Source organism: Cryptomeria japonica, chromosome 11 (genome assembly GCF_030272615.1).
Source record: "Cryptomeria japonica chromosome 11, Sugi_1.0, whole genome shotgun sequence".
Lineage (NCBI taxonomy): Eukaryota > Viridiplantae > Streptophyta > Pinopsida > Cupressales > Cupressaceae > Cryptomeria > Cryptomeria japonica.
The window spans coordinates 136,640,353-136,665,484 of record NC_081415.1 but is presented as its reverse complement, the minus strand read 5'-3'; the positions used below and the strand labels follow the sequence as shown (position 1 = coordinate 136,665,484).

Below are 25,132 nucleotides of genomic sequence, written 5' to 3'. Positions count from 1 at the left end.
TTTGATCAACGCAGGGGCTACATTTCAATGCGCCATGGACATTGCATTCAAAGACCTTGTAGGTCGCTGCATCATCGTCTATATGGACGACTTGACCGTTTTCTCCAAGCAAAGGGCAGATCATGTGAATGATTTGCGAAAGGTTTTCCAACGCTGTCGTCGATTCGGGATATCTTTAAACCCAAGGAAATGTATGTTCGGAGTGACCGAAGGTAAGCTCCTCGGCCATGTTATCTCAGAAAAGGGCATAGCAATTGACCCTGATAGGATCAAGGCCATACTGCAAATCAACCTCCCTGCAAGTAAAAAGGAACTTAAGTCATATTTCGGAAAGATAAATTTTGTTAGGAAATTCATAACTGGGTTTGCTGAAATAGTTCGCCCTCTCAACGATATGTTGAAAAGGGACGCCAAGATAGAATGGACCCCAGTAACCAAAAGGGCGTTCGAAGAGATCAAGCAAGCAATCGTCCAAGCGCCGGTTCTGGTAAGCCCTGACTACCTAAGGCCCTTTTACATTTATTCCTTCGCCTCCGAGCACACCTGTGCAGCAATCTTAACTCAGCGAAGGGAGGAAAAGGGTGAGCACCCGATAGCATTCATGAGTACTCCGTTGAAGGAGGCTGAACTAAGATACCCAAACATTGAAAAGCAGGCCTATGCGCTAGTCAAAGCCATCAGGAAGTTCCGGCATTATATACTTAGAAGTAAGATATATGCCATAGTACCAGATCTCGCAGTGAAGACATTATTGATGCAAAATGAGCTAGGCGAAAGGAGAGGCAAATGGGTGACCATCATTCAAGAATATGACATTGAAATCCAGCCTATGAAGCTAGTACGAGGTCAGGCCTTGACACAAACCCTCGCGTCTGAATGCTCAGGAATCGTGCATCAACAGTATCTGATTGAACAGGTCTCCCCAGACAGGTGGTATGATGACATAATTTTCTACCTTCTCAATCAGAAATGCCCATCACACCTCAACCCAGTGCAGAAAAGGGCACTAAGGATGAAGAGTAGCCGTTTCATGCTGCAAGGTGCCGTCCTATACCGCAGGAATCATGAGGGCATTTACCTGAGGTGCGTGAATGAGGATGAAGCACGCCAGATTATAGAGCAGTTCCATACCAAGTTCGGAACCGGCCACGGATCAGGCCTAGCAACGGCTCACCAAATCCTCAGGGCAGGCTATTATTGGCCTGCCTTATTCCGAGACACCCACGAACATGTAAAGAAATGTCATGTGTGCCAAGTATCCGCAGCAAGGGAGCGCACCCCAGCTATGCCACTCCAACTAGTCATAGAGGTAAGACCGTTTGGCCAATGGGCGCTCGACTTCATAGGTACAATCAACCCACCCTCCTCTGCGCAACACAGGTACATTCTAACCGCTTCTGATTATTGTACAAGGTGGTCTGAAGCTCAATCGTTGAAACAATGCAATGCTGATGCTGTTATTAAATTTTTAGAGGAGAATATCATACTTAATGCAGATTAAAAAAATTACTGTAAGTTCCATGTGTGATAAGAAAATCTGATTATTGCATAATCATTCTGAACAAAAATATACTGCTCACTTCATCACTGTATTATTCCATATTGTAATGCTGCAAGCAAATAGACATGGTAAATTCCAGAAAGTATTGACATCAATGACAAACGTAAAAGTGGTTAACAATGCTTTCCTTGATGTAGGATGATTTTTAATAAAAACACAAATAATATGCTATCATTTGAATGAAATATTGCTGTTTTGGTATTAGCTGATCTAAATGTTAACCACGTAAAGAATTGAGAACATCATATATACTACCAACTTTTCTCATAAAATATACAGGAAAGAACGTTCCCACCTTTCTTGTGCAGTTTGACAAGACACTTTATTGATTGATCTGATGCTGGATTTTTGCTCAAAAGCTCCTCATAACAGCGTCCAAGTAATGTGGGTTGTTTTGGTGTCAAAGACTCTGCAAGCCTAGCCCTCAAGCTGTCAACGACACAGAAAACGAAGAATAATTTAGTGTTGATGCAAAACATCAGATCTACAATATAAAAATCTGCTTTGAATATACTGTTTAAGATATGGTTTGTGTTCTATAAATTGGATTTGCATAGTAAGGCTCCCTTTGTTTTGAATATAGCTTGCTTATCCCTTTTGTAATCTGTTATTCCATTGGTGTAATAGTTCAAGAAGAATATACTTTTCCAGAAAGAGATTAACGTCAAGCATGTAAATGATGTTCAATTTCCAATTCAATATGCAAGATGTATTCTAATTTATGTTTTCTCAATCTATGTATTATCTATTTATATTATAAATCTGATTATCTTCTTTTGTATGGCAGGTGAGAGGAGCATTTATGGATTTCAATATCCTTCTCACAAATATCGATTGATATATATATGCAAGAGGGGAGGATCAAGCAATGCCTTGACTGGTCATGTCCATGTCTTATGGACATGACCGATCAAGACATTACTTGATCGCACCCTTTGATTTATAATTACCAATCGGTGTTTATTCTAATCATCAGCCCGATACTAATCGGGGTCTACGTAACTTAATATCCAATGCCAATCGGTGTTTATGTGACATGTTAACCGATGCCAATCGGTGTCTACGTGACTTGTTAACTGATACCAATCACTTAACAAATAGTTATATACCAAGCAGTGTATGCTTTGCCACCCGATAACAATCGGTTAATCCCAATAATCATCATTTGTTTACTGTTGATAAATCAACCGATATAAATCAGGATACATGGTTAACCCGATAATAATCGGTGATCACAGTTATAATGCAAACCGATATTAATCGGTGTACTATGCTATGAGATGATTATCGATAGTTTGAACATTGATCGACTAAGTAGATTGGACATCAATTGAAAGATCAATAGCTTGAAGTTTTCCTGATAGTTTATCGATAGGATAAATGATTGAATGAGAGACTTCATTTATCTCTCATTCAATCATTTATCTTACCGAAGCTATCATGCATTAACAAAGCAGAATTTTGCAGTAATTGTGATTCAAATGGTAAATGCATGCAAAAAGAGCATTATGCTTTATCCCAATACCTGCAAATTGATCTATGGTTCTTTAAAAATATATTTGTATAAGATGTCATGTAATTAGGAGAAGTGGAAACTGTACTTGGAGACAAAGGGACAGGAAAAGGTTATGAAAATTTGCAAAATCTCCACAGGATCGAATTCCAAACAAGAGAACCAACGACAATATGAAACCAACATAGGCCACATAATGAAATGGATTGACACCAATATGTATATTCTATTCAGATAAGCAGAAAGCAAAAATTCCTTTGTTACAACAAGGACAACCAATGCAACCCAAGGTCGTAGAGTCCTAAGTGATTCAAGTTCCTGCTGACGAGTAATATTGCTTGTATTCTGTCCTCCAATTTTTTTTTCCAGAAAGGTACTTGTGAAAATGGACAGTGAACGCCAGGAGATGGCTAGCTATTCCCAGGATAGCCATAGGATGCATAGGCATCCCCCAACCATCCCAGACATGGCTAGACATCCCCTAGAAGTGCAAATGTTTTCTGCCCTTCAAACAGAAAGAAACACAAAGATTGGGATATTTTTTCCTGTTTTCTTCTGAGTGCAGTTTCTCTTCTTGATCCTAAGTCACCAGCAGCTTTTTCCATTGTTATCGTTCAGATTTAAAAAACACATCTCCAGAAAAATACTGTGCAAGATTTTCACTGTTTGGATCTCAGTTTGTGAGGTGCAATCCAAAATTTTGTGTTAAAAAAAGGGTAGAAGCATTAGAATTTTAACTATTGGGGCTTTGTTAGTTTTTAGTAATTAAAATAGTTCAAGTTTTATCCATTGATTTAATTGTTTTCTCAGCAATAACTTGATTTTCTATTCTTTTGATTCTTTAGTTAAATTTAGTGCATAATTATTCTTTGGTATTTTTTGGATTATGATGAAAAAATAAATATTATGATATGAAGCAAACACAATTTAAAAGTTCTGAGTGGAATTAACTTTCAATCTTCAATTTGCATGATAAAAATTAAATTATCTATTTCCTTTTTTATTTATTAGTTGGAAGGTGATTACTTTTCACCAACTTTTTATTTATAACTGATATTCACTTGTCTTTAATACAACTTAAATATTCAATACACAAATTGTATTGAGGTAGGATCTTTTAAACTAAAATCAATATTCATTTTTGTAAGAAAATCATCATATTGTAAACAGTTGTCATATTACATTGATAGCTTTGTTTTAAATTTTTAATATTGACGGTGACTCAGGTGCAGACTTTAATTTTGATTTAGGAAAAGATAAGACATAGGCATAGCAGCACTGAGATCTAGTTGTCTACAGTTTGATCTTGTCATTTTGTAGTTACAGCTTTGGACTTCATCATTTTTTGTAAACTTTAATATGCACATTGCCAAAGAAAATTCAAAACTCAAATAATTAGACAATGGAATGTTGTTAATATGTATTGTTGATGTGTTTTTTATGACACCTCAAGTACAAGTATTTTATCCTCTCTTGAACAAGGAAACCTTAAATGCTAAACAATGTGATCAAGGCAGGCAACCTCAAGGTTTACAATGGGAACAATACGACTTTGCGATAGATGGACTCAGTGAATTGATGTGATTTTCTGGTAACACAAAGAGACTTAAACAATCCTTCAAGGACTTTATCAATTCTTTTCCTTAGAATAACTAATTCTATGAAGGATTTTTAAAAATAAAATGCAAAAACATAAGGGCTTAGAAATCTAATCTACTTCTAGCATTGCAAGAAACTATTGATGACTTAGTGAAATCAAACCAAACTATTCTTCGCCATGAGGAAACAACTACACAAAGATGATGCACTCTTCAAAGGGTATGCCAATGATTTTCAAATCACTTATACCATCCCTCTTGGCCCCACATGGCATTCCACCATCCATCCTTCATGAGGTGGTGTACTTAGTGAGGAAGCTTGTACCTACCCTCCCTAATTGTACCACCTTATTCACCCTCCTATGATTGAGACTTCTCTGAATCCATTCCAACAATAAACCATTGTGGAGGTTGGTGGGGAAACCACAATAGGGTGCCTAGGGCATCCTTCCCATCTAAGCCCAAGGGTAGTGTTGATGGTGTTTTTATGCATTATACAACACAGAATAAAATACTAAGCAATCTTCCTCACTTGAACAAAGACTTCCAAATGCTAAACCACGTGATCAAATGGGACGACTCTAAGGTTCTCGAATGTCAAGTCTTGATTTGCTCTTGGATAGACTCAGTTGTTTGATGTGATATTGTTGGAATCACAAGGGGACTTACGTTGAATGCTTGAATGCTTTGAATATCGCCGGAACGTGGGATTTCACCTGATTTGAAAAAAAAAAAAAGAAAAGGATGAGGGTTGAGAAAAGCTAATCTAACTCTAAGAATGTAAGAGCAATGGACAATCTTTGGTGGAACTCAACTAAGCTTTGTTTTGACATGCAATGAACATCTCCACAAGGCTAGTGCTAAGATGGATCCAGTTGACTATGCAAGGCACTTTACAATCAGCAAATTGTTAGTAGTATGGATGTACGAATTTCACCATGTTGTCGGGTAATTATGTCATATTGTAATTAGAATGTTACGTGTGTTAAGGGTTGGTGGTTATGTGACAGTTGTCGGCAGTTGGCACCAGACAACCTGCACCGACACCTATATTTATGTACTCGGTTTCCTATTTCAGTGTGTAGATATTGTCGAAGAAAGCTATGTTTTGAATGTATTGGCATTTGGCATTAATGAATACAGACATATGAGTTCTTCTGTTTACTTGCATTTTTGTATATATTGTCACATTTCCTATAGTTTTGTATTGTTATGCATTGAATGCACACACACCCCTTAGCGGGAAAACATCTGGCGTCGTTGCCAAATTAAACTTGGAATGATGGGAACATACTACATGGCACAACGATAATGGGGCAACCTATGAGCGAGGGGACAAGTAGCGATCCCGAGGAAGAGCCGACGGAGTTGTTCGAAGGAGAGGGAGCACTGACAAGGGATTTCAGTTGCATCCTACAGGCATCCATCGAAACTTACGTACAGAGGGAGGCCATGGCTGAGGATGTCCCAGAGAGTGCAGTGTGGAGTGCCCTTGGCATAAGTCCGGCCGTAAACAGGTTGATGAGCAACTTGCCTAGCTTGTTGGCACATGCGTTCCTTGCTCTCCAAACTTGCCAGGAAGAAACCTACTACGAGACCCATCGGCAACAAATTTTGCAGCAATTTGAAAAAAGGAGTCGATGAGAGGACGAATGTGACGAAAGTCGCTAACAAACCTTCAATCCCACGGCAAGAAGGAATTGATGCCCATGATGCTGAATAAGGATAGAAACCGTGTGCCAAAGGATTAGGAAGAAGATGCGCACGACGCAGTCGAGAGGATGCTGAGGTTAGAACAATAAGCAAAACGTTGGTGACAATTGAAGAAACTTGCTAAAGAAAGTGCAACTAGCAATGATGTCTCGAGTGCTGAGGGCCAAGTTTTCGTACTAATAGAAAACACCAGAAAGAGGTGGGTAGACCTTTCCCTGACATTGGAAGGGATTGGTGACAGTAGTACAGTAGAGTCGTACACGCCATACAGAGGTGCTGAGACCAGGAGGGAAGAGGAGACAAAGAACGAGAACAGAGAGGCGGAGGATACCAGTGCGACCAAAGGTGTCGAGAGGACACAAGGTCACAAAAAAAAGGAGACCACCACATGTAGTAGTGTCAGAACATGAGCAGGAGACAAAGAAAATTGACGAGGATGTAGAAGAAGAGGATGATAGTAGTGTAGAGGAAGGGGAAGATTCTGAGGACACTTCTTCTAGGAGCAACCAGAGTCACGACACATTCTACCTTGATAGCCGGAAAGAAGTAGAGAAAACCCCTAGCACAAAGGAGAGCAGTGGTCGTGCAGTCTCTTTTGGGCACATGACGAGATGAATCCATGGATTACCGACGGGTGGAGTGCGACCTGCGAGAGTAGGCCGACTTGTGTATGCACTAGTAGTATTGACTCAGGATGGAGGATTGACACCTCTCCAGACTTCAGGGGTGACGATGGGAGACATATCAGCCATACCCATCCCAGGATTTGGGCAATTGAGACCCCGACCTTCATTGCCTACACCCTCTAGGGTCTTGTTGATGTGTGTTTTATGCACATAACATCTCAGAATAAAATACCAAGGTAATTTACCCTCTCTTGAGCAAAATCACCTCAAATGCTAAGAATGAGATCAACTAAAATGATTCCAAGGTTTCTACATGTCAAGTCTTGACGAGTGGGTAACTCAATGATCGATGTGAATTGTTGTGTTCACTTGGGGACTTACACAAATGTTTGGATTATCTTCTTCAATTATGAAGATGCGGAATAGGTGTACTAACAACTTAAGATTTATCAATATGGCTCTGGATTTACTTCTTACTAAAAAATGGACAAAAGGAATAGGGTTCAGGAAATCTATTCTAAGCCTAGGAATATAGGAAATGATGAACAGATCTAGTGGAATCAAACTAGGCAAGGTCTCACAAACAGGTATTGACACAAGCTTAGTGCAATCGTCTAAGGTATACTTAAGGATTTTCATACTATCACCGTCAAACGTTGACACCATCCAAGTTGATGATTGTCAAGGGATGCGAAATAGTTGAAGTTAAGCTTTCCCAAATTTCCAGTTGACCACACAAGGCGCACTTACCAGCGGCAAGAGGCTAGTGGTATGGATTAAGGATTCCACAAAAAATATGTTCAACAAATCTTTCACTCAATCTAACATACATGGAAAATAAATTCTAATCTAACTTGGAGGAATTGAGAACCATGAATGCAAATACAACACTTGAAGAGAAAAATCACCACCAATTGAACAATGATTATGATTCAAATAGCTCCAGCATATACCAACAATTCTACAAAAACTCTCTTACAAATGAGAGACAAGGAAGTATATATAGAGTCTCTTACAAAATGGATGGCCAAGATTGATCCAAGATCAATGGCCAAGATCATGCCAACAAAACCCCAGAATTGCCCTAATTAGGATTTACATAAAAAATGGTGCCACCAACATATGGCCCAATGAAAAGATACCTAATCATCAAATAGGGAATCTTCTAAAAGATTCCTCCCTGCATCTCTCTCTCTCCTAGCATACTCCAAGAATCTAGCCAATACTGAATCTAACTCCTCCATGGAAATGCTAGGCAAGGTATCCTGTTGTAAATCAATCATGTCCAGTGAATCCGAGCAAGCATCCAAAGTGTTCTCCCAATCTGGCATAAGCTTCTGCGAACTATGAACATGAATCAACAAAGAGACCAAGTCATCCATCTGACTCTTCTTCAAAGAGTCCAACTCACAAAAATACCTAAACTTTATCTTGTCTCTTAATTCGGCTAAGTGTAAACCACTAGCATCACTAACATCAACACCCAATAATTCCTCAATTGAGGCAAGGATCTTCATCTGAATATCCTGAATCAATCCCTGCATCTCCATACAACTCGACTGGGCATTCTCAAAAGTTAATTTCTTCACGGCTAATGAACAATACCAGCCATGGAAATTGTATCTCTCCACTATGCACAATGTTCTCGCTGACCAAGGTGGAATGAGGAATCTTCTTCAAAGCCTGGAGGCATGGAATAGTTTTCTCTTGAATAGGCCGAAATTCTTCTCAAACTCCCTCCAAATACTGGATTCTAAACACGAGCTTTGTTGTCCTATCATATGCATGGACGAACTGTGTAAGGAAATCATCTACATGCTTTCTTGCACTCTCAATCCACTTTTCCACCTCCGAGAGTGTATCTCTCGCTGCCTCATACTGTGAATGTATTCCATGGTCAATTGAAATAGGGGAAATAAGGGTGGGATTTTCACACTTTATCCCTACAATATACTCTCTAAGTCTGATATTTTCTTCTCTGTACCTTTCTTTCTCCGCAATCTCTCTATCTAACCTTGCATCAATTACCTCGAGGTTATCACCAACCTCCTGAAACTCTTGCTCTCTGGATCTACGACCAAGGGCAACGGAAGTGATCTGGAAATCCATAGGAGTAGCAATGTCCGCTATCACACCTGCAATAGGAACAACAATCTGCGCAATCCACATTTGTGTCTCATCTCTAGCTATGTGCGACAAAATCTCAGCTCTCTTGGTTTCCTTCTCCTTAGAACTCCTAGCTAGGTAATCATCAATGTCATCAATAGGCTGTATCTCTATCATCTTCTTACTTTTCTCCATACTTCTCATCAGCCAATCAGAAATAGCGGCCATCTCCATGCCATCATTGAGACACATTTCAGCTGAAAGTCTAAATTGTCAATTTACCAATGTCCCTCTAAGACAATCCTGGATGAAATAGAACATCCACCCATGGAATATTGCACCCTGTGGCATTCCCATCACTCTGTTGAGTAGGAATATCGAATCACTATACTCCTCTTTGAAATCTATGCACATGAATGTCTTGGGAGCCTTGGAATGATGAGACCTAGGCTCAATCATCCACTCTTTGTTTATCATATTCTTGCATGCACCCATCTTCTTCGTGTATCTTTCTATATATTCATCCTTGGTCGCATCCTTCATGTCTGTTCCGTGTGGAATCCCGAACACCTCAGCAATAGCATCCTTAGCAAGGTAGGCAATAACAACGCCCTTAGGAGTTTTGATCATTCGGGTGAGAGGATCATAACGCCGTGCACACTCCAAGATGAGCTCACTACACTGTACAGACCGTGGAAATCCAGGGGCATGAAAAATATCACTCTTCATAATGTTTGCATAGGCTGGGGAAGGAACTTGATTTCCGACTCCGAACATCCACCGTCGCATCTAGTTCACATCTAGGAAATGCATGTTTGTATCGGTGATCTCCTTCCATCTGGATGAAATATTGAGCTCTAGATAAAATCCAGTCTCCAACATCTTTTGTAGTTCTTTCATTTCCTTAAATCTGGACTTTGACATCACACCGGCTCAACGATGACTAAGGAAAGGTGTGAAAGGTTGTGTTTTCACACAAGATATGTCTGAGGACACCTTCCACAGTCAACAATGGAGGTCACAAATCTGAAGACAACCTGAAACTAATAAATTAACTTCAAAAAACATGCTGCAATCCTTCAAGAATATGCACAAACTTGATAAAAATCAGTTTTGATGATAAAAATAATTAATCTTGAAAACATAGTTATGGCTGGTAAAAGATAAATTTCTGAGGACAAGCAGCCAATAACATAGTTGCAGACCTTAAGACAGCCTTCTAATGGTCTGAAAATGTTCCCAAAATGCCTCCAAAATGTTCCCAAATGCAAATCGCTAATGTTACAGCTGGCTAGGCAATAAAAGTTAAGTCTGAAAATTGAATGTACAGCCAACAATGGAGGTCTAAATCTGAAGCAAACTCAGATCTGAAGCAAATGACAGCAAGTAGGGAGGCAAAGGTGGCATCAAACATGCATGGAATTCACCAAAGTATGCTCCAAGCAAAAATCGAACTTTTCCAGCCATGGCGCCATTTCTAAAAATTCTGAAAATGTCTTCAATGTAGCTCGAATCTGCAACAATGGAGGTCTGGAACAACAAGCCACAATGGAGAATAAAATCGCCAAAGCTCTCAAACACCAAAAATCGCCATCCTTAACTAAATCGCCAAACTTGGGAAAAATCGAAAAATCTGGAAATGATCTTCAATGGCAGCAATGGAATGGATAGCTAAGCTAGAAAAAATGGAGGAGAAAGAATCCTCAATACACCACTTCACTTCAGCACTTCGCAAAAATCTGCCAATAAGAGAGGAAAATCGCCTTTCATGGAGACACCTTGCAGATTTAATAATAAAATATTGCTAGAGACTCCTCTCTTATACTTGCTTTTGCCTCTCACTTTCACCACACAAGCAATCTGGGATAAAACACTTGCTATATACTTGTTTGGCAAAACCAACTTGCTTCTAGAAGGGTAAAAATATTAAATGCTTATTGCAAGTTATTTAATTTTTGCTTTTAAAACTTTAAATAATCGTTAATCATCATTTGAAAACAATTAAAATGGGGCTCATTTAAATATTTCAATTTTAAGTCAAAATTGAGCCTCCACGGGAAAATCGACTTGGGTTGGATTAAAAAATTGCATTTAAAATAATTTAAAACGTCAAAATAATCCCCACAAGGGAAAATCGATGGGGGTGTGGACAAGGAATCCACACTCCAAATTCACTTTATCTGAAAAAACCACTCCCTGGAGGAATTTCGACCTCAGTCTGGATGAAAATCCGGACTCAAAACTCATCAAAATGCTTTCAGTAGAAAATCGACTTCGGCATGGACTGAGAATCTGCACAAAAATGTCCACTAACTCGTCACAAAACAACTTGGTGGAAAATCGACCCAGGCATGGAATCATCCTCAACTTCATCCGCACTATAGTCCACACTCCTGGTGGAAAATCGATGGCACTCTCGAAAAATCCTGACACTTAGCCAAATTTTAAGGCTTCCAAGGGGAAAACGACCCAGGCATGGATAAACAGTGGTGGAAAATCATAGCCAGTATGAATTTCAGGGGAAACACATGTGTAGTGTGGATTTTGAGTGGGGGAAAAGGGTGGGTAGTCTAGAATATGAGGGGAAAAGCACCTCTAGCATAGAATTTGACCTTTTAACCCTTGGAATATGGATTTCCCTTAGGAATTTGACATTTTAACCACTCAAAATCACTAAAAAACTTCAAAATTAGACTGGACTTAGGCAAATTTTCCAACACATTGAGCGAAACACTAGGAAATTATTGGGACAAAGTGCGAAATCAACTTAAATAATACCTTAGAAGTGAGAAAACAACTCCAAAAGGTCTGCGGATACCTTGGCACTTTAAAATCACTGATGCGTGTGCTTAAAAACACGTTAACGCTCAATAGGCCAACACTTAGACAAAATTTAGGATCAATAAAATTTCGAAGTTAGCAACTTGATTCTAACACTTCAAAAAAACCCTAAACGACATTAGGCACGATCAAAACTCCGAGACTCGGGCACGAAAAACGCAAAATTGCCCACTAGGCAGCCAAAAACCCTAACCTAACAACACAGAAAGCAGGAAAAGAGGGGGTCCCCGTTAACAATGGGGCGATGTGTGAAAAGGTCACAACAGGTCACCACAGCAGCTCCGACAGAGGAGGATCCAGCAGTGTCATTGGTTCCTGTTATCACAAAAGCTCGCACCCTTGCTGAGCTATCAACTCAGCAACCTTGTGAAACATGGAAACAACCCCGAAGTGTGGGACCTTGCGCAAGGGGGTTGAATCTCTAGAGAAGGTCGGCTTCCTTCTCATTCCAGATGCAGGTGTTGAACCAACTCAACACTTCAAAACTTACTACTAAGTCTATCCTAACAACTTGCAGAGCAAAAGGAAGAGAGAATTGCTTAAAATGAAAGGAGGTGATGCACCAAGAAGAGATTGTTTCCCTCCCTACCGAGATGACACAAAGAATTGACCGAAACACTCAGGAAATGCACAACTTCAATTGTATAAGTGATCCCAATACGTGTGTGGAGGTTAGAATTTGCTAAGTGTCAAGAGGGGAGAAGGATTCCCAAAAGTCACACTTAGAAAACAAGCTAACACAACATACATGTGAAAGAAAATCACAAACATACACCTATAATGGAGGTAAGAACACATACACAACATGCATAAGTTGAAAGAAGGCAAGAATGGTGATCTTCAATTAATTCGAGGTCAAAAGCCAATCTTACAGTTGCAGAAATGCAGAAGATTACAAGTCTTCAAGAGAAGAGAAGAGCATAAGAAAGCTCAAGGCAGCAAGGAGAGAACCCTTTACAATGAGGCTTAACAGCCTTTAAATAGAAAAAATGGGTTACAATGGTGATCATGACCCCTGCATGTCAGTCTGGAAGTGCAGGGAAGTGCATGCACTTGACTTGTACATGCAAGCAACCTAGCCATACCTCCAAAGGCAATTTTGAGGAAGATAGATTGATTGACCTTCCAAAGTCAAACATGACATAAGTCACCCAACATGGCCCCGTACCTCCCTTGATGGAAATGCTGTCAAAAACATTAAATGCACCCCTGTGGCTTCACCAAAAAAGTGCATTAGTCACCAAAATTGTCAGAGCATTTAAAGCCTTGAGTGTCGATCACGCCATCTGGAAGTGTTGCAAGCCAGAAGCAAGTTTAGAAGACTTAGGAGATCAAGGTCACCGTAGTTGGGGAACTTCGGATAGCGGGGTCACCGTAGTTGGACAAGGAACTTGGGAACCTGGGGGTTTCGGAGTTCCGAGGTAGAAGGACAAGGAACTTGGGAACCTGGAGGTTCTGGAGTTTCGGGGTTGAAGGACAAGAAACCTCGGAACCTGGGGGTTCTGGAGTTTTGGGGTAGAAGGATAAGGAACTTGGGAACCTGGGGGTTCCGGAGTTCCAAGGGAGAAGGACAAGGAACTTGGGAACTTGGGGGTTCCGGAGTTCCCGGTTTGAAGGACAAGTTACTTGGGAACCTGGGGGTTCCGGAGTTCTGGGGGACTTCCTTCTGACAAGACAACACTTCACACTTCATAATTCCATTGCTTTTTTTCTTGATCAACTGGGCAGCGCTGGTCCATGGAACATATCTTTGATCAGTTCTCACTGATGGGTGAAGGGTGTCATAAAATGACAACATTTTTGGCGATTTCTACAGGATGCTTGCCTGCTAAGCATGAAGTCCAGAAGCCTTGAGCATCCATTGGGCACTGAGTCATGGAAGACCCAAACATGTGTGTACCATCACTTGGAGGAAATCTGAAAACTAAAGCATACACCCTCTTAAGGAGAATGCGGCATGTGCATAAGCACTTATGAAAGCAAAACAACCTCTAGTCTAATATTTACATAGTCATCAACACCCTCTTTAGAAGCAAGGCTTGAGATGAATCCCATTCACAGGGATTGGAAGAACTTCGCCATCAAGCTTGGAGAGATGAAATGCATTGGCCTCCTTGCAACTAGTGATGTCATATGGACCACTCCAGATAGCATCAAATTTGGAGTGTCGGCCAGCTTTGGCTCTGTCTGCATCCCACTTGAGAACTAGGTCTCCCTCTTTGAACTAGGTCTGCATCCCACTGCTAACCTCCTCCAGCTCCATCAGCTCAACTAGTCTTACTGTCATGGCATCATTCTCTATTAATTCCAGCTGATGCGCTAGTTCAAGAGAGGGTAACTCTAGGGAAGTTGGGAGTCTTGCTTCCTTCCCATATACTAGCATGAAAGGGGTGTTACCAATCGCCCGCTTGGGTGTGATCCTGTCAGCCAATAAGGCTATCCTCAACTTAGTGTGCCATGTCCTCTGATTGTCTTCAATTGTCCTTTTAATTATCCTGATGAGGTTCTTGTTGGAAGATTCAACTAAGCCGTTACCCTAAGGGTAATAGTTGGATGATGTCTTCAAGTATACACCATGCTTAACTGCCCAAGAACTGATTTGGGTTCCAACAAATGCCTTGGCATTGTCTGATATGATGGTGGAGGGGACACCGAATCTTGTCACAATTCCCTCAAGGAATTCCAACCCTAAGGCCTTAGTGGCATCCCTCAATGCGACTTCCTCCGTCCACCTTGTGAAGTAATCTGTTGCGGCCAAGATCCATTTATGGCCAGCACTGGGAGGTGGATTGATCACGCCAATTAAGTCTAAACCCCATTGGGCGAACTATTGATCTGCTTGGATGGGATGAAGAGGTAGGGCAGCTAATCTTTGCTTTCTAGAGAAGAGAGCACATTTCTTGCAATTCTTCACCCATCTATGTGAGTCACAGAATAAGGATGGCCAGTAATAACCAGCCCTCACTATTTTGATAGCCGTAATCCTTGCAGAGAAGTGGCCCCCCGAAGAGCCATCATGAAATTCCTCTAACAATCTACTGACTTGGTTTTGTTCGATACATCTTAGTAAGACTCCATTGGAGTCTTTTCGAAAAAGAGTGCCATTCACTAAGACATAGGGAATGGACTGCAACCTGAAATGTCTTCTTTTGGTCCGGTCCAGACCTTGGGGGTATCTACCTTCCTTTAAAAAGGTGGTCATGTCACCTACCCAACTGAATTGAGTGTTGTTGTCAGTTGGTTGATCTTCTTGTAACACAAGGGCAACCTCTGAAGTAGTCTCAGAAGATGAGACAAGTTGTTCACATAGGCCCCTGCCTCTTACAAGTTTGGTGATCTTGATGTTGATGTCATACTCCATGACCTTGGTTATCCACCCAGCCCTCTTCTCACTGATATCCTTGTTTAGAAGGAAATCCTTGACACTTGCATGTGGAACTAAGAGCTGGATCCTGTTGTTGGACAACATGTGCTTGAACTTTTTTAATGCCCTTACAACAGTAAGGACTTGCTTCTCTACATAGCTATACTTAAGCTCGTAGTCTTTTAGCCCTTCACTAAAGAAAGCAATAGGTTGCTCCAACTTGTCATCGTTCAGCTGTGTTAGGACAGTTGAAATGCTGGACTCTCCTCCAAAGGTATAGAGGATAAAATCCCTTTCATAATTGGGATTGACGAGGGTAGAGGCCTGAGCAATTGCTTGTTTGATCTCTTCAAAACCGGCCCTTCCTTCCTTGGTCCAACTGAAAACCAAGTTTTTCTCCAACATGGAAGTGAGGGATTTTACCATAGTAGCAAGGTTGGGAATGAACCTCCTCACAAAGTTGATCCTACCAAGGAAACTTTGCAATCCTTTCTTGTGACTAGGGAGTGGAAGAGAAAGAATAGCCTCCACTCGCTCTGGATCAATAGTCAAACCCTCCTTGGATACGATGTGTCCTAGCAATCTTCCTTGATCAGTAGCAAATACATAGTTGCTAGGGTTCAAGGACACACCATACTCCCTGCATTTCATGAACACTTGCTCAAGATGACCAACATGGTCAGCTGCATACTTCGAATAAACAGTTCTCTCATCAAGGTATACAAGCACAAACCTTGCTAATACACCCTTGAAGGCCATGTACATTGCTCTTTGGAACGTGGCACCTACATTGGTTAGCTCAAAGGGCATTTTACAATAAGCATAGGTGCTTCACTTAGTAGTAAATGCAGTCTTGTATTGGTCTGATTCCTGGACTAAGATCTGATTGTAGCCTGAATACCCATCCAAGAATGAAAATCTTTCTGAGACACTGACATTTTGGAGAATCTGCTCCATAGAGGGAAGGGGATAATGATTCTTGAGGGAGGCTCTATTGAGATCCCTAAAGTCTACACATAGCTTGATTTCCCCATTCTTTTTCCTTACAGGGACAAGGTTGGCCACCTAGGAGGAGTGCTTGATGGGAAAGATGATATTGGCTTCTATGAGCTTGGTCAACTCCTTCCTCCTTAGTAGCTCAATTTTGGGGTTTATTGGCCTTTGCTTTTGTCTAACTGGCTTAGCATCTTGGTTTAGCTCTATGGTATGCTGGGCTAAGCTAGGGTCAAAACCCTTCAAGTCCTCATAGGTCCAAGCGGCTATGTCATCATATTGTTGGCAAAGCTCAACAAAGGCCTCTTGCTCGGTTGAGGAACACACCTTGCCCAAGTTCAAGGACCTACCTTCAACAACAACAACTGGCTTGTAATCACCCCTCTTTGCAGCCAAGTTCATTTTTTTCTTCAACTGATCATCCGAGTTGAAAATGCCCTCCAAGGTAACTAGACCTTTAGGCAACTTGTTAGAGTTGAGCTGCATAATTTGATCTCCATATTGGTCTTGCATCTTGGATTGATTTTCAGCAGAAAATTCTGCTTCATTTTGCAAGAAATTAACGATCTGTTGATCGCTTTCGAACACTTACCAATTCGCTTGGTTGTCTGGGATAGAAGGTCTCACAACAAGCCTGATGTGTTGCTCCTTCTCACTTGCAACATGGGTTGGTATGTCGAACTGAGCACCAGCCGCTGCAAGCCTATTAGCATACTTGTTCTAACCCCTAGGAATGCTTTGGATATTCAAGGCCTCAAATCCTTCAATCAAATCCCAAACCCTGCGTTTGTATGATTTGAGTAGGTTGTTTTTTGCTACACTTTGGGCTCAAATGTGTTTAACAACCAACTCACTATCTCCAAATACTTGCAAAGATCTGATCTTTCTGCTTTGTGCAAGTTGGAGGCCTTGGATCAAGGCTTCATACTCAGCGACATTGTTGGTGCAACCAAATTGAAACCTAAAAGAGAAGAAATATTTCTCCTGCTCAGGAGAAACAAGCATCACCCTGGCACCTGCACCATTCTTGTTTCTTGAACCATCAAAAAACATGCTCCATAACCCCTTTGAATCTCCTTGTGTCTTGATGAGGTTAGGAATAGGAGTATCCTCTTCATGGATACAATAGGTGCCAAGCCCAGTCTCTTCAGTCTCAGCTAACGAATCAAACTGAAAAGCATTAGCCCATTCGTCCAACAAGCAATTAGGAACCTCCTGCAAGAGAGTAGCAAGCTCACGAACAACACACTCGTCTCCCTCTTCATGCAAAGTGCAATTCATGTTTGTAGGGCTAGGGGTGTAGGGTTCAATGTGGTTTTGGGCAATGGGCTCTGCCCTTATGATGACCTTGGTACCATACCTTGTTCAAAATAGCATATGGGACCAGTCGGAAGACAAGTACCCACCTATCTTCGCAGTGAAGTCTCTAGACAGGCAGATGGCAAAGAAGGCAAGGAGGTCGATGATTGATATGTCTTGCAAGACAGTGCGACCAGGGCATGCATGCAAGGTTAACTTCAATTTTTTTACCACCCCTATTGTCTTTATAGAAGTGCCATCTAATTGGACCACCCCTTTGGTCACAGGTTCGTATTCTATGCCAAGAAGATCAGCTACCCTCTTAGGCATGACTGAGCTACTAGCTCCTGAATCTATCATGCAGTTGTGAACTAAATTGTCTCCTATGATTAAGGAGAGATAAAAAGGGGGAGGCTTGCTAATCTTGCTTGAATCTTCTTCCTCCTTGGGTTGCACCAAACTGGTGGAGACTGTCTTTCCGTTGACGGCTGCCTCCTCATCTGACTGATTGATTTCCTTTAGTGCCTCCTTAAGCAAATCCCATTGAGATGGGATTGAAAGGGCCTCCCACATAGTGACGTTGAGGTTGGCCTTCTTCATTTGATCAACTATGTTGAAAGGGATATTAGCTGGTTTTAGAGGCCCCTTTGAGGCTACAAGGTTTGCCTTTGCTCCTTGGACGACTTGGATCTCCTCCTACCTCTTGTTCCCTTGCATGGTACTTTGGCTTGTATCATGGATGGCTACATTGGGTGTTGGAGCTTGGACTGATGTTGAAGGTGGGGTAGCCTCCATGGCTCTCTTCTTTGACCTGGCATACTGCAGCATGGACTCACCATTTGTTTGGTTCAAACCACAAAATTCCGCCTCCTACCAATTGACAAAGGTAGAATCCCCTTGTAAGTGAGCTTGAGTGCCAACACTAGGCTGATTTGGGTCATATTGTTGGCCAGATGTGGTCGGCTCATCTTGCACTACTAATTTGGGCAAACCCTCCATTTTGGCATATACCTAGGTTGTGTCGCTGCTTACATGGTTGACACCAATCTTGCTCTTGGGCGAGGTTATTTTGCATTGGAACTATCGCCTTTGAGTTGCTTGCGGTTGTGGGATTCACACTATTCAAAGGCCTCGCATTTCTCCATTGCTTTTGCCCTTGAAAGGGTGGCCTGTTTTGCTGATAATTCTCTTGTGCTTGGTAAGGTCTATTATACTGAGTTTGTTGTCTTTTTAGTGCCACCAATTCATTGCCAAAGTTTTGCAGTAGAGCCTTGACCTCATGGAGCTCATTGGAGGATGTAGATGGCGTGGATGATTGTCCTGTGGGAGCCATGGGGATAGGAGCCAAGGTGGGTTGTTGAGTAGGAGCTTCTGGGAAGAGAGGCATTGGAGGTCTTGGAGCTATCTTCCCGGCCTGAATCAAAAAAAATTCTGCTCTTATGGCTATGTCATATGCACTCGGTAGAGAGGCTTCACCCATTGATTGTACCATGACAGCTATATCGTTGTTGAGAGCTCTAAAATAATATAATAAGGCATGATTTGGGGATGGCTTCACTAGAGCAGGAATCCTATTCCATGTCTTATGGAATTTGAAGTTGAAGTCTCCCATGAACTCGTGGGGTGCCCTCTTGATCGTAGTTAACTACTCCACAAGTGATAGTTGATCACTTTTGTCTTCAAAATGGTTGCACAATTCCTCCCCCAATTCATCCCAATTGTGGATGGAGCTAGACGACAACCCTCTATACCAGGGCAAGGCTTTGCCTTTCAAGGATGTGGCCAAGAGTCTGACAGCAACATCGTCCTGAGTGATGTTATGGACGGAGCAGATGTTTGCAATGTCTTGAATGTGCTCAATGGGTGTAGTAGTTGTTTCACCAGTGAAGTATGGTATACTCTTCAACGCAGCCACTGGTATGTCATTCCATTGAGTCAAAACAAGGGGACTCCCCCCATTGAAGGTAACAAAGACTTGATTTCTTGCCATGTGAAACAATGGTCTATTGATATGAGTGGTGGGAGCCCTTGATAGAAAAGGTCTTGTAAATGGAGGAGTAGAACGAGACCTGGGAGACGGAGTGTTTACAACCTCGTCACCCCTGATTGGTGATAATGAAGGTCTACCTCTCCTCCTTCTAGAGCCTGCAGATGGAAGCTCTATGAATTGGAAATTGCCCCCAGAAGATGCCCTTGTATGAATTCTGGGCATGAAATCTACAACCACCCTTGGGAGCTCAGAGGTCCGAAGTTGCGGAGTGTGACCACTTCGCCACCTCGGGAGCTTAGATATCCGAGGTGAGGAAGTTCGGGAGTTCAGAACCTGAGGGTTCCGAGGTTCTGGGTCTAAGCACTTCGGAACCTGGGGGTTCCGGAGTAAGCAGAGTTACGATGACTTGGGAACCTAGGGGTTCCATGGTCCCAGAGTTATGAACTTTGTGTGAGCACAACTGGTCCTTGAGCAGAGTCGCCAAGTGCTTGAGAGATGACTGCCTCTAAATGCCAAATCACTAAGAATAGCACTAAATCCTTAGAATGTGAATTGAATAAGTCCCACCGAGCGTGCCAAAAACTGTTATCACAAAAGCTCGCACCCTTGCTGAGCTATCAACTCAACAACCTTGTGAAACATGGAAACAACCCCGAAGTGTGGGACCTTGCGCAAGGGGGTTGAATCTCTGGAGAAGGCCGGCTTCATTCTCATTCCAGATGCAAGTGTTGAACCAGCTCAATACTTAAAAACTTACTACTAAGTCTATCCTAACAACTTGCAGAGCAAAAGGAAGAGAGAATTGCTTAAAATGAAAGGAGGTGATGCACCAAGAAGAGATTGTTTCCCTCCCTACCGAGATGACACAAAGAATTGACCGAAACACTCGGGAAATGCAAAACTTTAATTGTATAAGTGATCCCAATATGGGTGTGGAGGTTAGAATTTGCTAACTGTCAAGAGGGGAGAAGGATTCCCACAAGTCACACTCAGGAAAACAAGCTAACACAGCATACATGTGAAAGAAAATCACAAACATACACCTATAATGGAGGTAAGAACACATACACAACATGCATAAGTTGAAAGAAGGCAAGAATGGTGATCTTCAATTAATTCGAGGTCAAAAGCCAATCTTACAGTTGCAGAAAAGCAAAATATTACAAGTCTTCAAGAGAAGAGAAGAGCATAAGAAAGCTCAAGGCAGCAGGGAGAGAACCCTTTACAATGAGGCTTAACAGCCTTTAAATAAAAAAAATGGGTTACAATGGTGATCATGACCCTTGCATGTCAGTCTGGAAGTGCAGGGAAGTGCATGCACTTGACTTGTACATGCAAGCAACCTAGCCATACCTCCAAAGGCAATTATGAGGAAGATAGATTGACTGACCTTCCAAAGTCAGACATGACATAAGTCACCCAGCATGGCCCCATACCTCCCTTGATGGAAATCCTATCAAAAACATTAAATGCACCCCTATGGCTCCACAAAAAAAGTTCATAAGTCACCAAAACTGTCGGAGCATTTAAAGCCTTGAGTGTCGATCATGCCATCTGCAAGTGTTGCAAGCCAGAAGCAAGTTTAGAAGACCTCGGAGACCGAGGTCACCGTAGTTGGGGAACTTCAAGGACCAAGGTCACCGTAGTTGGGGAACTTCGGAGACCGGGGTCACCGTAGTTGGACAAGGAACTTGGGAACCTGGGGGTTCCGGAGTTCTGAGGTAGAAGGACAAGGAACTTGGGAACCTGAGGGTTCCGGAGTTTAGGGGTAGAAGAACAAGGAACTTGGGAACCTGGGGGTTCCGGAGTTTCCGGGTAGAAGGAAAAGGAACTTGGGAACCTGAGGGTTCCGGAGTTTCGGGGTAGAAGAACAAGGAACTTGGGAACCTGGGGGTTCCGGAGTTTCCAGGTAGAAAGAAAAGGAACTTGGGAACCTGAGGGTTCCGGAGTTCTGGGGTAGAAGGACAAGGAACTTGGGAACCTTGGGGTTCCGAAGTTTCGGGGTTGAAGGACAAGGAACTTGGGAACCTGGGGGTTCCGAAGTTCCGGGGGAGAAGGACAAGGAACTTGGGAACCTAGGGGTTCTAGAGTTCCGGGTTTGAAGGACAAGGAACTTGGGAACCTGGGGGTTCCAGAGTTCCAGGGTTGAAGGACAAGGAACTTGGGAACCTGGGGGTTCCGGAGTTCCGGGGGACTTCCTTCTGACAAGACAACACTTCACATTTCATAATTCCATTGCTTTTCTCCTTGATCAACTGGGCAGCGCTGGTCCATGGAACATATCTCTGATCGGTTCTCACTGATGGGCCAAGTATGTCATAAAATGACAACAATTCCCAGCGAACCTCCTTGCATTGGCTCTACCGTACGAAGGGAACCAATACATATGGAGGTCACCGCAGCAAAGGGCACAGTGACTAGAGATGATGATGCCACCATGGATGCGTGGCTGGGTCGCTATGAGATGCCTCCTATGACACCACTGGGACCCCTGCCTGCCTCACCCAAGCCATGTCCTTTTCCTAAAATTACAGACCTCGATGAGGGTAGTTCTCATCAGGAGGTGAGACAACAGGAGTTGGCGATGGACTTTCTGCAGGACACCGTTCGGTTTGAGGAGGAGATGACAGAGATGCAACAACAGGAGCAGGCCACTACTGAGAGCCAGCCGAAGGGCATAGAGATATTTTTGGCAGAGATGGGACCCGATGCGCAGAGGATGGCAACAGAGGTTGAGGCCAGTGCATGGAGATTGGCAGCCTCTATTCAGTGGCGGACTGTCGAGCAGTCTGCTGTTGTGGGACTCATCGCCTTTGCCACTAGAGGGTGTGCTGAGGAGTTTGGGAAATGTTTTGAGGCCAAGGGTTGGCCTGCTGTGGAGACTCCCGAGATGTTGGCGGATTGGAGGAGTGAGGAGACGACTGGGGTTAGTGGAGTACACTTGCTGCTATAGCGAGTAGAGCAAGCCTTCCGGGACAGGTACTTCCAGCTCAGACGTACTCAACATGGTGCCTCAGCAGCAAAGAGAGCGGGTGGCGGCTATCACAGCTAGGGAGGAGCTAGCCACTCGCCTGCATATGATGGAGATGGAGTTGGCATAGCAGAGGGCCCGAGCGACCAGCCTAGAGGAGGAGTTGGATCGTGCCAAGGCAGAATTGGCCCAAGAGTTTGCTGGTCTTTTCCAAAAATGAAATCCGCTGCAAAACTCTCAAACCTGAAGTTCACTCCAATACTCCTACTCATGAAGTTGCTCCAAGAGTGGAATTCGCTCCAAATTGTGAGATCATGAAGTATGAATTTCGCTTGGGTTGCTCAACTCATGAAGTATGTTATTCGCTCCAATATGCAAATTCATGAAGTTCGCTCTAGATGTTGAATTCATGAAGTTCATGTTCTTAAAATTTGCTTCATTCCTTTATTCCCAACTTCACTCATGAAGTTGTAAATTTCGCTTCAAAAGGTGAACTCATGAAGTAAGTGCTTTCAACTCCTTCACTTCATTCCTTTATTGCCAACCTCGTTTATGAAAGTTTGAAAGTGAAATTTGCTCCAATCTCCTCATTCATGAAGTTTGCTCCATACCCCGAGTTCATGAAGTTTTGAAGATGAAATTTACTCCTGAGGCTTTGAAGACGAGGTTTGTTCCTAAGGTTAAGCTCATGAAGTGGATTTCAAACCAAGACCAAACTCCTCTTTGCTCATTTTCGCTTATGCTCTCAACTTCAATACCCTGTAACTTGCTCAACATGAGATCTTAGAGTGAGTCTTCGCTTTGTGGGAGAAGTGTAATGAATTCACTACACAAGGAATGTTCATGAAGTGAAGTTCTTTCCTTTAAGAGGAGCAATTGAAGTGGCCTTCAAATTGGAAAATCTTCCTTACTCATGGTTGAACTCTTGATATCTATACCTTGCAAACTTACTTCACACTCATGCAAGACTATCTACCTATCTCCTGACTTCTTGTCGACCTAGATCTCTTAATGAAAATGCTAATAGCTAAGACTCGACACAACCAACAACTAAGCAAGCAGGAATAAAGTGGGGGTCCCCATTTGCAATGGGGCGATGTGTGAATACCTCACAACACAACCAAGATAACTCGACCCCTTGGCCCAAAAGTCTTCCTCATATCAATTTCTTAGAAGAGGACCTCATATCAGTTTCTCCCTCCTCATGGAAAATCTTCCTTACTCATGGTTGAACTCTTGATATCTATACCTTGCAAACTTACTTCACACTCATGCAAGACTATCTACCTGACTCCTGACTTCTTGTCGACTTAGATCTCTTAATGCAAAGGCTAATCGCTAAGACTCGACACAACCAACAACTAAGCAAGCAGGAATAAAGTGGGGGTCCCCACTTGCAATGGGGCGATGTGTGAATACCTGTTGTGACCATTTCACACATCGCCCCATTAGAATGGGGACCCCCTCTTTTTCTTAGGGTTTTGCCTTTCTCTTAGTTAGGTTTTCTCTCTACTTGCTAGGTTTGGAGTGATTGAGTGGTCGCCTGGGCTGGGTAGATTAGGGTTTTCTCCAAGAGCTTGTCTTGGGGTTTCTTTCAAGTTGAGTTTGGCTTGGTTTTGGGAGGTCATTAGTTGTCTGCCTGGAACCCTAGGTTTGCCTTAGTGGAGCTTTTCCTTTCAGGGGAATCAAGATGGATGGATTGAGTGAAAAGATGGTAAGTCTCAAGTAGGGGTAGGTCTAGAATGATGGTTTTCTTGTCAGAGTCTTGTTTTCCTCCAGGTCCGAGTCGATTAAGCGGAGTTAGTGGTCAGGGAGAGATGGAAGTGGCGATTTCAAAAGTGGATGAGCAAATGCACTTGATGATGACTGAAGGAGTTTTGGAAGGATATCCGAGGTTTGAAGTATCAGAATAATGGAAGTTAGCCTAGAAGAGGAAATTAGCTCCTGACCCTTCCAAAGGGTCCAGAGCGAAAATCCTCATAACCCTCATTTCCTTCCTAATTCTGGTTTTGCTATTGGTCTCTAAGGCATGTTGGAAGGTGGATTGATGTACTCTGGCCAAGAGAAGTGAATGAAGGCACTAAAAGGTGGGGATTTTGTCCAAGAACATGATTTTTGCTCCTGACCCTTCCAAAGGGTCCATAGCGAAAATCCTTATACACCTCAACTTCTCACTTGTCAAGACCAAATTCCTAGTTTTGAGGCATGTATGGAAGTTTTTGACATGTTCTAGTCTTAGGGAGTAACTTAAGGTGGAGGAGATGAAAGATTTTAGCCCAAATGAAGATTTTCGCTCCTGACCCTTGCAAAGGGTCCAAAGCGAAATCTTCCATTTTTGCCTTCCTTTGACCTTGAAACCTAGTTTGACCTCGCCTAGACCCAGTTGGATGGAGATTTGTCTTGATTGCGATGAAAGGAAGTTGAATTGACCAAATTTATATGAGAATGAGTTGAAAGGAAGATGAAAATCAGCCAGGAAAAAGAAATTCGCTCCTGACCCTTCCAAAGGGTCCAGAGCGAAAATCCTTGAAGACCTCAATTTCTTCATTGTCCAGGC

At 42.5% G+C, this 25,132-nt stretch overlaps 1 protein-coding gene across 2 annotated transcripts in view; it reads right to left on the bottom strand.

Moving 5' to 3' along the window:
* LOC131032643 (uncharacterized) overlaps positions 1 to 25,132 on the bottom strand; it is a 249,297-nt gene that overhangs the window by 96,268 nt on the left and 127,897 nt on the right. For both annotated transcript variants that reach the window (XM_057963667.2, XM_057963665.2), the window contains exon 7: positions 1,857 to 1,990. In XM_057963667.2, coding sequence (XP_057819650.1) covers positions 1,857 to 1,990 — 134 coding nt within the window. The remainder of the gene's footprint in view (positions 1 to 1,856; positions 1,991 to 25,132) is intronic.